A 12629-nucleotide genomic window follows, 5' to 3' on the forward strand; every position below is an offset into this window, starting at 1 on the left:
AGGGAAGATTCTATTCCCCCCTCTAAGGCATGTTGATTGTATATCTATGTATGGAGTGCCAGTGGTGTAGTGGTCAGGAGCTCGGCTGCTATCCAAAAGGTCAGCAGTTCGAATCTAGTCACTGCTTGGAAACCCTGTGGTTTCTACTCTGTCTTATAGGGTCGCTCTGAGTTGGAATGGACTGGTCCGCAAGGACTCGACTCCCTCTTTCTCTCACTAATCTATAAATTGATGATATTCTTAGCACTGCCTTTATCCTTCAGCCAAATCCTACAACACAAGGATGGATCAGGGATTGTGGAGAAGTGAATTTCTTCCCTTGGAAAGAGAGCTCCTTCCTGAAACCCGGAATTCGCCCTAGAGGGTCAGGTCTGCTTGTTCTTGTCAGGCACTTGAGCGTCTGCCAAGTAAAATCCGGTTTTAGAATCAGAAAGTAACACGCAGCTCGCCCCCACCACCGCTTCCGCCCGTAAGCGCCGTTTCTCTGTTCGTTTATCAATCAACAATTTTTATTCTCTTCAGGCCAATGTGAGGTGACGGTGAACTTCAGTCCTCTTGGTAACTACGTGTATCCGGGCAGAGGAGAAAAGCGCGCGCAGCCAAGAGGCAGGCAAAGCCCCACGACAAGCCCTGGCAGTTTGCAGTTTCTGTTTTCTTTCTGGACCCAGCGGTGGCGACTAAAGTCTGTGTGGAGCCCGGCGTCCCGCGCCCCTACGCCCGTGAGTCCAGGAACAAAGGTGAGAGTGGAGGGAGAACAAGGAGTTTATGGGACAGAGCAGAGGGGGCGCAGGCAGGTTGGGGGAGGGCTGCCGACCGAGGTCAATGTCGGAGGGTTGGTGGGGGAGGGGCAGCCCGCCTGAATCCTGCATCCAAGCCCGGAACCGAGCCTTCAAAGAAAGGGGTACTTGGCTGTATGTCTCCTTGCAATCATCTGTAAATGCCTTGGAACAAATTAGTTCATTACTATTATTAAAGCATTGAAAGTGTGGGGAGGGGCGAGCTGAGGGAGCTTGCTGGAGAGCCACCCCTAGGAAGTCCCTTAAAAAAAAAAATCCCTTAGAGGGGTCCTTATCCCGGAGGACAGGGCTCAGGACCAGCTGTCAGGGTGGCTGGGTTCCATCTCCCTCTCTGCCCCTCACCACCCTGTGACCTCTGGCAGTTAAAACAATCTGAGAATGAATTTTTCTCATCTGTCAAATAAGGACAGGACCCTCAGTCCTTGCTTTACTAAAAAAATCGTGGTGGTCAAGTTAAATACTTAATACATGCAAATGTAAAAATCTAGAGAATGGTTTTAAGTTTGTGAGGCATGACTTACTTCCATGCACAGGGAAAGTGTAGGCTAGGGGCTTTGGGGGAATGTTTAGGAACGTCAGGCAGAGTTCCACTTCAGTAAAGCATGTGTTGTGCATCTCCTGTGTGCAAGGCCTTGTGGTGGGCTTTGCAGAGGAATCAGAGATGACACGGACACACTTCTTAATCCTGGGGGGTAGTTCATTGTCCAGTGGGGGAATTACAAGATGGGGTGTAAGGCAGGGCCCAATTGATGCCATCAGGGAGGTTCACACCATGGGCTAGATAAGTGGTCCTAAATCTTGCTTGCACACTGGAATCACTCCAGAGCTTTCAAAGATAGTAAGGCCTGGGTCCAAAGAAAGGGATTCTCATTCAGTAGATTTTGGCCATAGCCTGGGCATAAAGATTCAAAAAGTCCCCAGGTGGTTTTAATAAATAGCCACTTTTGAGGACCACTAGCTAGATGTTCCAAAGACCAAGAGAGGTGTGTGGGGATGAGGCGAAGCTTTCAGGTTGACATTATTGTTATTGTTACTCTTACATAATTCACAAACTGTAAAATTCTCATTTAAAAATTCCCCTTTGAAGTGTACAATTCACTGGTTTTTAGTGTATTCACCAGGTTGTGCAACCATCACCACTATGCAATTAGAATGATCTTTAAGGATGTAGAAAGGTCTGATGATGGGCCACAAGGCAGAGGTGAGTAAGACTGCTGCAGCAGTGGTTTCCCGGTGGACAGGGTAAGATTGGAGGAGCCCATTTCTGACAGCAAATTAGGGGAGATGTCACCAGGGAAATTGGCTGTGATGCCAGGTAGCAGGTTGGCGCTGCTGTGCTGGGCTTTCCAAGGTAGGACAGAGGCGCTATGTGTTGAATTTAGCAGATGGGGACCCGTAGATGGCTTTGGAATGCTGGGGTTTTATCTGGTGCAGGCATGGTTTTCAGGAGTCTGTGCAGTATTTATTGTAGGCTGAAATGAGATGAAAGCCTGGACTTGGGTGGTGGTAGAGGGTTTGGAAAAGGGGTGGAGGAGCTGCCTTTGAGTACATGAGAGGCAAGAGAAAGGGAGAGTCAGAGGGGATCTAGGATGGTGATGCTGATGAAAGCAATAGGGGTGGGAGAAGCTTGTGTTGTGGGATAGATCCAAGGTTTCCTTGTAGACCTGTTGGGATTGAGGGCATTGGGCCTTGGAGACACAGATAACCCTAAGGAGGATTGGTGAATCTCCAGACGGTTGGTGTTGGCGTGGACCATGAGGAGTCACCTCGCTGGTCTTGTAATCACCCAGGGGCTGCCTAGGGAGGCGGCCCTGGGCCAGCACAGACACTTCCGGGATGTGGCCAGAAGCAGGAAGCCTGGTGAATCTGAGACGCTGAGAGGAGTAGGGTATTATGGTGGCAGTAACGTCTCAGGGAATTGGAGTCTGATTTAATTGTGGAAGGTGCTTCTGAGAGGCAGGGGTGGCTGAAATGGGAAACAGGGGGTCAGTGGTGACATTGACAGTAAGGTTGTGAGCAGTTCAGGGAGGGCGTGTTGAATAATCAGGGGGTTGCCTGGTGTTGAAATTTATCCTGGAAGACAAGGGAGAGCGAGGCAGCAGCATGGGGTGGCCTGGGTAACGTAGCTTGCTTGGGAAGACTAGGGCTGCTTCATAAGACGGTGTTGCCATTAGGCGAGAGTGGCGGTGATCTGGTCGTGCTTCTGGGATTAGAGGCGGAGGCGTTCCTTGTTTGTGCCCGTCACGGTGGTAATAGGCTCACTTGAACTTCCTATTGGGTATTACAAGTGTAGCTCCGCCCTGTGAACTCAGGATTGGTTGAAAGTCGGCGGGTTGGCTTTTGGGGCTCCGGCAGGTATTGAAGACCAAGTGTACCCGGCCGGTGGCAGCACTTTGAGCTGAGCTTCTTCTGGGATCTTGGCGGCCTTGACCGTGATGGGCTCGTGCTGCGTCTTTCCGGTCCTATTCTGGGCTGCCGGTCTTGCACTCCTGGGCCCTACCTCTGGCGAGTGGGGTTCCTTGCGGTCCTCGGCCAAGCTTCAGGAGGTCTTCGGTGAGGGTCACGTAAGCGTCGATCCGGCCCCAGCCGGTCTCTGGTGGGGTGTCTGTGGTGGAGTCGGGGCTGTAAAGGCCGGTTGTCATCTTACCGGGCCCGGCGTTTCCAAATCTTTTCGGTGCTCTTCGGGTCTCGCATCCACCTTCCTTCCTCTCACCCTGCCTTTTCTGAATCCTGGCTGTATCTGCTTCCCCTACAGGGTGTCTGGGCGCTCTTGCCGTCTCGCTTCTTCAGACAGCCCAGTCTTCTGCGGCCCCCGGGGTCCCGGCCGCCTCTTGGGTTGCTGGTTTGAATGACAGGCAAGGCTCTTGGCTGAGGCTCAGAAACCACTTTCCACCCTGTGTGAGGGGCTTGTCAGGCCCCAGGCGTATCCCGCACCTACTACCGCCACGGCCCCCCCCCGCCCCCCGCAAGGTTCGTGGTTGAGTCAGCCTTAAAAGCAGTGCTTTGGTCATCTAGTGCTGCCGTAACAGAAATGCCAGAAGTGGATGGCTTTAACAAAGAGAAATTTCTTCTCTCACAGTCTAATAGATTAGAAGTCCCTGTTCAGGGCGTCAGCTCAGGGAAAGGCTTTCTCTCTGTGTGGGCTCTGGAGGAAGGTCCTTGTCCTCAGTCTTCCCATGGTCGAGGAGCTTCTCAGGCTCAGGGACCTCAGGTCCAAAGGACAGGCTCTTCTCTGGATGCTTCTTTCTTGGTGGTATGAGGTCTCCATCTCTCAGCTTGCTTTCCTTTCCTTTATCTGTTGAGAGATAAAAGGTGGTGCAGGCCACACACCAGGGAAACTCCCTTTATCTTGGATCAGGGAGGTGGCTTGGGTAAGAGCGGTATTACAATCCCAGTATAATCCTCTTCTTTTTTTTTTAACTTCCTTTTTATTAATTGTGCTTTAAGTGAAAGTTTACAAACCAAGTCAGTCTCCCATACAAAAACTTTTTCTTTTTTCCTGTTCAATTACATGGTATTTATTTATTTGTAACTTCTGTTGTGCTGTAAGTGAATGTTTACAAATTAAGTCAGACTCTCATACAAAAGTTATATACATCTTGCTATATGCTCCTAATTGTTTTCCCCCCAAAGAGCCAGCTCCCTCCCTCCTTCCACTCTCTCTTTTCAAGTCCATTTGATAAGCCCCTGACCACTTCTGCCCTCTCCTCTCCCCTTCAGACAGGAGGTGCCAACATAGTCTCATGTGTCTACTTGATCCAAGAAGCTCATTCCTCACCAGTATCATTTTCTATCCCATAGTCCAGCCCAATCCCTGTCTGAAAGTTGGCTTTGGGACTGGTACGTGCCTTGGGCTAACAGAAGGCCTGGGAACCATGACTTCCAGGGTCCTTCTAGTCTCAGTTAGACATTAAGTCTGGTCTTTTTACTAGAATTTGGGGTCCACATCCCACTGCTGTCCTGTTCCCTCAGGGATTCTCCGTTGTGTTCACTGTCAGGGCAGTCATCATTTGTAGCTGGGCACCGTCTAGTTCTTCTGGTCTCACACTAATATAGTCTCCGGTTTATGTGGCTCTTTTTGTCTCTTGGGCTCATAATTACCTTGTGTCTTTGGTGTTTGTCATTCTCCTTTTCTCCAGGTGGATTGAGACCAATTAATGCATCTTAGATAGCTGCTTGCTAGCATTTAAGACACAAGATGCCACTCTCCAAAGTGGGACACACAGTGTTTTCTTAATAGATTCTATTATGCCAATTGACTTAGATGTCCCCTGAAACCATGGTCTCCAAACCCCAGCCCCTGCTATGATGGCCTTCGAAGCATTCAGTTTATTCAGGAAACTGCTTTTTGTTTAGTCCAGTTATGCTGACCTCTCCTGTATTGTGTGTTGTCTTTCCCTTCACCTAAGTGTTCTTATCTAATATCTAATTAGTGAAAGCCACTGTCCTTCCCTCTCTCCCTCCGTTCCTCCCTCCCGGCTCTTGTAACAATCAAAGAAAATATTCTTCTCTGTTTAAACTGTTTCTCAAGTTCATATAATAGTGACCTCATACAATATTTGTCCTTTTGCAACTAATTTCACTCAGCATAATGCCTTCCAGATTCCTCTGTTATGAAATGTTTCATGGATTCATCACTGTTCTTTATTGATGCATAGTATTCCATTGTGTGAATATACCATGATTTATCCATTCATCCATCGATGGGCACCTTGGTTGCTTCCATCATTTTGCTGTTGTAAACACTGCTGCAGTGAACATGGGTGTACATATATCTGTTCACGTAAAGCCTCTTATTTCTCTAGGACATATTCAAAGGAGTGGGATTGCTGGATCGTATGGTAGTTCTATTTCTAGTTTTTTTAAGGAAGCACCAAATCGATTTCCAAAAAGATTGTACCATTTTACATTCCCACCAGCAGTGTATAAGTGTTCCAGTCTCTCCACAACCTCTCCAACATTTATTATTTTGTGTTTTTTGGGTTAATGCCAGCCTTGTTGGAGTGACATGGAATCTCACTGTAGTTTTGGTTTGCATTTCTCTAACGGTGAAGTGCTATGGCTGCTAACCAAAGGGTCATCAGTTCAAATCTGCCAGGCGCTCCTTGAAAACTCTATGGGGCAGTTCTGCTCTGTCCTGTAGGGATGCTATGAGTCGGAATCGACTCGTGGGCGCTGTTTTTTTTTAATGGCTAATGATCGTGAGCATTGCCTCATGTATCTGTTAGCTACCTGAAGGTCTTCTTTAGTGAAGTGCCTGCTCATATCCTTTGCTCGTGTTTTAGTTGGGTTATTTGTCTTTTTGTAGTTTTGTTTTTGCAGCATCTTGTAGATTTTTGAGATCAGACGCCAATCAGAAATGTCATAACTAAAAACTTTTTCCCAGTCTGTAGGTAATCTTACTCTTTTGGTGGTCTTTGGATAAGCATAGGTGTTTGATTTTTAGGAGCTCGCAGTTATCTAGTTTCTTTTCTGCATTCTTAGTAATGTTTTGTATACTGTTTACGACATGTATTAGGACTCCTAACATTGTCCCTATTTTTTCTTCCATGATCTTTATCATTTTAGTCTTTATGTTTAGGTCTTTGATCCACTTGGAGTTAGTTTTTGTGCTTGGAGTGAGGTATGGGTCTTGTTTCATTTTTTTGCAGATGGATATCCAGTTATGCCAGCACCATTTGTTAAAAAGACTGTCTTTTCCCCATTTAACTGTTTTGGGGCCTTCATCAAATATCAGCTGCTCATATGTGGATGAATTTATGTCTGGATTCTCAGTTCTGTTCCACTAGTCTGTGTGTCTTTTGTTGTACCAGTACCAGGCTGTTTTGACTACTGTGGCTGTATAATAGGTTCTAAAATCAGGGAGAGTGAGGCCTCCCACTTTGTTCTTCTTTTTCAATAATGCTTTACTTATCTGGGGCCTCTTTCCCTTCCATATGAAGCTGGTGATTTCCCTCTCCATCTCATTAAAAACTGTTGTTGGAATTTGGTTCAGAATTGCGTTGTATGTATAGATGGCTTTCGGTAAAATAGACGTTTTTACAATGTTATGTCTTCCTATCCGTGAGCAAAGTATGTTTTTCCACTTATGTAGGTCTCTTTTGGTTTCTTGCAGTAGTGTCTTGTAGTTTTCTTTGTACAGGTCTTTAATGTCTCTGATAAGATTTATTCCTAAGCATTTTGTCTTCTTAGGAGCGACTGTAAGTTGTATTGATTTGGTGATTTCCTCTTCAATGTTCTTTTTGTTAGTGTAGAGGAATCCAACTGATTTTTGTATGTTTATCTTGTATCCTGAAATTCTGCTGAACTCATCTATTACTTTCAGTAGTTTTCTTGAGGATTCTTTAGGGTTGTCTGTATAAGATCACGTCATCTGCCAACAGAGATACCTTTGCTTCTTCTTTGCCAATTTGGATGCCCTTTATTTCTTTATCTAGCCTGGTAGCTCTGGCTAGGACCTCCAGCAAATGTTGAACAAGAGTGGTGATAAAGGGCATCCTTGTCTGGTTCCCGATCTCAGTGGGAATGCTTTCAGGCTCTCTCCATTTAGGGTGATGTTGGCAGTTGGCTTTGTATAAATGCCCTTTATTATGTTGAGGAATTTTCCTTCTATTCCTATTTTGCTGAGAGTTTTTATCATGAATGGGTGTTGAACTTTGTTAAACGTCATTTCTGCAACAATTGATAAAATCATGTGATTCTTGTCTTTTGTTTTATTTATGTGATGGATTATGTTGATTGTTTTTGTAATGTTGAACCATCCCTGCATACCTGGTATGAATCCCACTTGGTCATGGTGAATTATTTTTTTGATATGTTGTTGAATTCTATTGGCTAGAATTTTGTTGAGGATTTTTACATCTAAGTTCATGAGGGATCCCAGTCCCAGTGCCGTTGAGTCGATTCCGACTCTTAGCCACCAGGGTTTCCATCATGAGGGATATAGGTCTATAATTATCTTTTCTTGTGGTGTCTCTAACTGGTTTTGGTATCAGGGACATGGTGGCTTCATAGAATGAGTTTGCGAGTATTCTGTCCTTTTCTATGCTCTGAAATACCTTTAGTAGTTATGGTGTTAACTCTTCTCTAAAAGTTTGGTAGGACTCTGCAGTGAAGCCTTCAGGGCCAGGGCTTTTTTTGAGGGGGGGAATTTTTTAAAATTACCTTTTCAATCTCTTCTTTTGTTACGGGTCTATTTAGTTGTTATACCTCTGCTTGTGTTAGTTTAGGTAGGTAGTGTGTTTCTAGGAATTCATCCAATTCTTCTAGGTTTTCAAATTTGTTCCAGTATAATTTTTCATAGTAATCTGGTATGATTCTTTTAATTTCAGTTGGGTCTGTTGTAATATCGCCCATCTCATTTCTTATTCGGTTTATTTGCATCCTTTCCTGTTTTTCTTTTGTCATTTTGGCCAATGGTTTATCAATTTTGTTGATTTTTTTCAAAGAACCAGCTTTTGATCTTGTTAATTCTTTCAATTGTTTTTCTGTTTTCTATTTCATTCAGTTCTGTTCTAATTTTTATCATTTGCTTTCTTCTGGTGCCTGAGGGTTTCTTTTGTTGCTCTCTTTCTATTTGTTCAAGTTGTAGGGATAATTCTTTGATTTTGGCCCTTTCTTCTGTTTGTATGTGTGCATTTGTTGATATAAATTGGCCTCTGAGCACCGCTTTTGCTGTGTCCCAAAGGTTCTGATAGGAAGTGTGTTCATTCTTATTGGATTCTATGATTTTTTTCCTTCCATCCTTAATGTCCTCTATAATCCAGTCTTTTTTGAGCAGGGTATTGTTCAGTTTCCAAGTTTTTGATTTCTTTTCTCTGCTTTTTCTGTTATTGATTTCCACTTTTATGGCCTTATGGTCAGAGAAGATGCTTTGTAATATTTCAGTGTTTTGGATTCTGCTAAGGCTTGCTTTATGGTGTAATATGTGGTCTATTCTAGGGAATGTTCCACGTGCACTAGAAAAGAAAGTACACTTGTTTGCTGTTGGGTGGAGTGTTCTGTATATGTCTATGAGGTCAAGTTGGTTGATTGTGGCATTTAGATCTTCCGTGTTTTATTAAGCTTCTTTCTGGATGTCCTGTCCTTCACTGAAAATGGTGTGTTGAAGTCTTCCCCTATTATTGTGGAGCTGCCTATCTCACTTTTCAATGCTGATAGTTTGTTTTATGTATCTTACAGCCCTGTCATTGGGTGCATAAATATTTAATATGGTTATATTTTCTTGGCATATTGTCCCTTTAATCATTATATAGTGTCCTTCTTTATCCTTTATGATGAATAAAGTCTATTTTGTCAGAAACTAATATTGCCACTCCTGCTCTTTTTTCGATTGCTGTTTGTTTGATATATTTTTTTTCCATCCTTTGAGTTTTAGTTTGTTCGTGTCTCTAAGTCTAAGGTGTGTCTTTTGTAGGCAGCATATAGACGGATCTTGTTTTTTAATCCATTCTGCCAGTCTGTCTCTTTATTGGTGCATTTAGTCCAGTTGCATTTAGGGAAATTATGGATAGGTGTGAATTTAGTGGTATCATTTTGATGTCTTTTTTTGTGTGTTGTTGACAGTTTCTTTTTCCCACTTAATTTTATGTGCTGAGTTGATTTTCTTTATATATTGTCCTTTCCTCGTATTTGTTGTTGTTGATTTTGTTTCTGCTGAGTCTCTATTTTTCCCCCGTATTTTATTTTGATGAATAGGATAGTTTGTCTCCTTCATGGTTACCTTATTATTTACCCCTATTTTTCTAAATTTGAAACTAACTTTTATTTCTTTGTATCACCGTATCTTCCTCTCCATATGGAAGGTGTATGATTACATTTCTTAGTCCCTCTTTATTATTTTAATGTTGTCTTCTTTTATATAATGACATTGCTGTTACCCTGTTTTGAGCCTTTTTTTTTTTTTTTTAATATCTTGCTTTGTTTTTTTGGATTTCCCTGTCTGAGTTGACTTCTGGTTGCTCTGCCCAGTGTCCCAGCCTTGGGTTGATACCTGATATTATTGATTTTCTAACCAGAGAACTCCCTTTAGTATTTTGTTTGTAGTTTTGGTTTGGTTTTTACAAATTCCCTAAACTCATGTTTATCTGGAAATGTCTTAATTTCACCTTCATATTTAAGAGACAGTTTTGGTGGATATATGATTCTTGGCAGGCAGTTTTTCTCCTTCAGTGTTTTAAATATGTCACCCCATTGCCTTCTTGCCAGCATGGTTTCTGCCAAGTAGTCCAAGCTTATTTTTATTGGGTCTCCTTTGTCGGTGACTTTTCGTTTATCCCTCGCTGCTCTTAGAATTCTCTCTTTATCTTTGGTTTGGGAAAGTTTGATTCTAATATGCTTGGTGACTTTCTTTTAACATCTACCTTATGTGGAGTTCAATGAGCATCTTGGATAGATATCTTCTCATCTTTCATGATATCAGGAAAGTTTTCTGCCAACAAATCTTCAACAATTTTCTCTGTATTTTCTGTTATCCCTCCCTGTTCTGGTACTCCAGTCACTCATAGGTTATTTCTCTTGATAGAGTCCCACATGATTCTTAAGGTTTCTTTGTTTTTTTAAATTCTTTTATCTGATTTTTCTTCAAACATATTAGTGCCAAGTGATTTGTCTTCAAGTTCAGAAATTCTGGCTTCCACTTGCTCAGTTTTGCTCCTCTGACTTCCTATTGAGTTGTCTACATCTGTAATTTTATTGTTAATTTTTTGATTTTCTGATTGCTGTCTGTCTATGGATTTTCCCAGGTAATTAAATTTTTTGTTATGTTCCTGAATAATCTTTCTAATTTCTTCACTTGCTTTGTCTGTGTGTTTCTTAGCTTGTTCTGCATATTGCCTCTTTTCCTTCCTGATGTCTTGAAAGGTTCTGTATATTAATCTTTTGTATTCTGCCTCTGGTAATTCCAGGAAGGCACTTTCATCTAGAAGATCCCTGGATTCTTTGTTTCGAGAGCTTGTTGAGGTGACCGTGGTCTGTTTCTTTATGTGACTTGACATTGACTGTTGTCTCCGAGCCATCTATAAGTTATTGTATTAGTTTATGCTTGCTTACTGTGTTGTAGCTTCTTGCTTTGTTTTGTTTTGGTATGCCCAGATGTGTTGCTTGAGTGAGCTACCTTGATTATTTTTGCCTTTGCAGCTCTGACGTCTTGTCCCCAGATGGCTAGAGCTGTTATCAGGTATATCAGTCTAGGAGTCCATTCAGTTTTCTTGTATGAATTCAGCTCAGGTTTCCAAGTAGCTGATCATCAAGTGTGATGTAGAGGTTCTGTCCTACAGTCTTAGAGGAGGAGGGGTGATTGGTGTAGGTACCCGTATCTGGTTGCAGCAGGGGGTCACACCCTGAACAAGGCAGGGGGCTGAGAATTGTCCCCCACATGTCTCCGAGGAAAGCATGTCCCTGTTCCCTAGAGCATACAGGTGGGTGAGTTTTGCTGATGGACTGTAGGCACCCAGTGTTTTTGGTTGTAAGAACTGGGAGGTACCAGTTATCCTTGGACCCCTGTTGCGGGTGGCTGGGTGACCTGAGTGGAGCTACCAGTTCTTAGGCCCCTGATGTGGGTAGGTGAGGACCCTGTTTAACAGGCAAAGCAACGTCAAACATCAAACACCTGACTCTCCACCACACAGCTAAAACGGCTGGAGTCTGCCAACAAGGGCCTATTCTTCTGAAATAGGCCCACACAGGTCCATGCAGAAGGGAAAGGTGCTCAAAGTCCATGGAACGTTTATGCCTGGGCAGGAGCCGCTTCTGTCCTGAGCTCCCCTGGTTAGTGGAGCTGGCAAATTATCTTTTCCCCCAATTGTAAATTTTTTTCCTTCTCCAAGACTGGGAGGATGGCTCTAGGTGCTCAACAGTGCCTATCTCAGGCCCAAGGAATTCAGCCGCTGAAGCTGGCTTGCAGGTGGGGGGGCATGGTAAAATATACTTAAGTACTTAGCTTTTGCCGAGAGTGCCGTTATTCTCTGCTTCCGGAGGTGTGAGTGGGCTGTGTGGCTGGCTGTTTCTCCCTGAGGAAACTGTGGCCAAATGCTGGTACCAGCCTGCTGCGCCTGCTCTGGGAATGGTGCCTGGGTGCTCCCCACTCCTCTCCACTACTGAACCGTCTCTTCCTCCCCCTGCCACTCTGTTCCTGTTCTAAGCTTTCCTTTGATGCTCAGGGCTCCTAGCTTGTCATAAATATACTCATTTCACTTGTTTTTTCGGGTCTTTGTTGTAAAGAGGGCTTGCCGGAAGCATCTGTCTTTTCCACCATCTTGGTTCTGCCTCCCATCTCATTTCTTATTCAGGTTTTTTTGCTTCCTCTCCTGATTTTCTTTTGTCAGTTTGGCCAATGGTTTATCAATTTTGTTAATTTTTTTAAAGAACAGGCTTTTGGTTTTGTTAACGCAGTTGTTTTTCTGTTCTGTATTTCATTTAACTGGTCTAATTTTTATTATTTGCTTTCTTCTGGTGCCTGAAGGTTTATTTTGTTGCTCTCTATTTGTTCAAGTTGTAGGGATAGTTCTTTGATTTTGGCCCTTTCTTCTTTTTGGATCTGTGCATTTATTGCTGTAAATTGACCTCTGAGCACTGCTATCTCTGTGTCCCAAAGGTTCTGATAGGAAGTGTTTTCATTCTCACTGGATTCTATGAATTTCTTTATTCCAGCCTTGATGTCTTCTATAATGCAGTCATTTTTGAGCAGGGTGTTGTTCAGTTTCCAAGTGTTTGATTTCTTTTCCCTGCTTTTTCTGTTGATTTCCACTTTTATGGCCTTATGGTCTGAGAAGATGCTTTGTAATATTTCAGTGTTTTGGATTCTGCTAAGGCTTGCTTTCTGACGGAATACGT

General features: G+C 43.4%; 1 protein-coding gene across 1 annotated transcript in view; it reads left to right on the forward strand.

Annotated features, from left to right (window-relative positions):
• Positions 1-565: 565 nt before the first annotated feature.
• Positions 566-12629, forward strand: part of LOC126067086 (MHC class I polypeptide-related sequence B-like) — a gene marked incomplete at its 5' end in the record, with an annotated part of 29013 nt that continues 16949 nt past the window's right edge. The window contains one exon of the mRNA XM_049868706.1: positions 566-737. Within this exon, the coding sequence (XP_049724663.1) occupies positions 566-737 (172 nt within the window). The remainder of the gene's footprint in view (positions 738-12629) is intronic.

Source organism: Elephas maximus, chromosome 1 (assembly GCF_024166365.1).
Source record: "Elephas maximus indicus isolate mEleMax1 chromosome 1, mEleMax1 primary haplotype, whole genome shotgun sequence".
In the NCBI taxonomy this organism is placed as follows: domain Eukaryota; kingdom Metazoa; phylum Chordata; class Mammalia; order Proboscidea; family Elephantidae; genus Elephas; species Elephas maximus.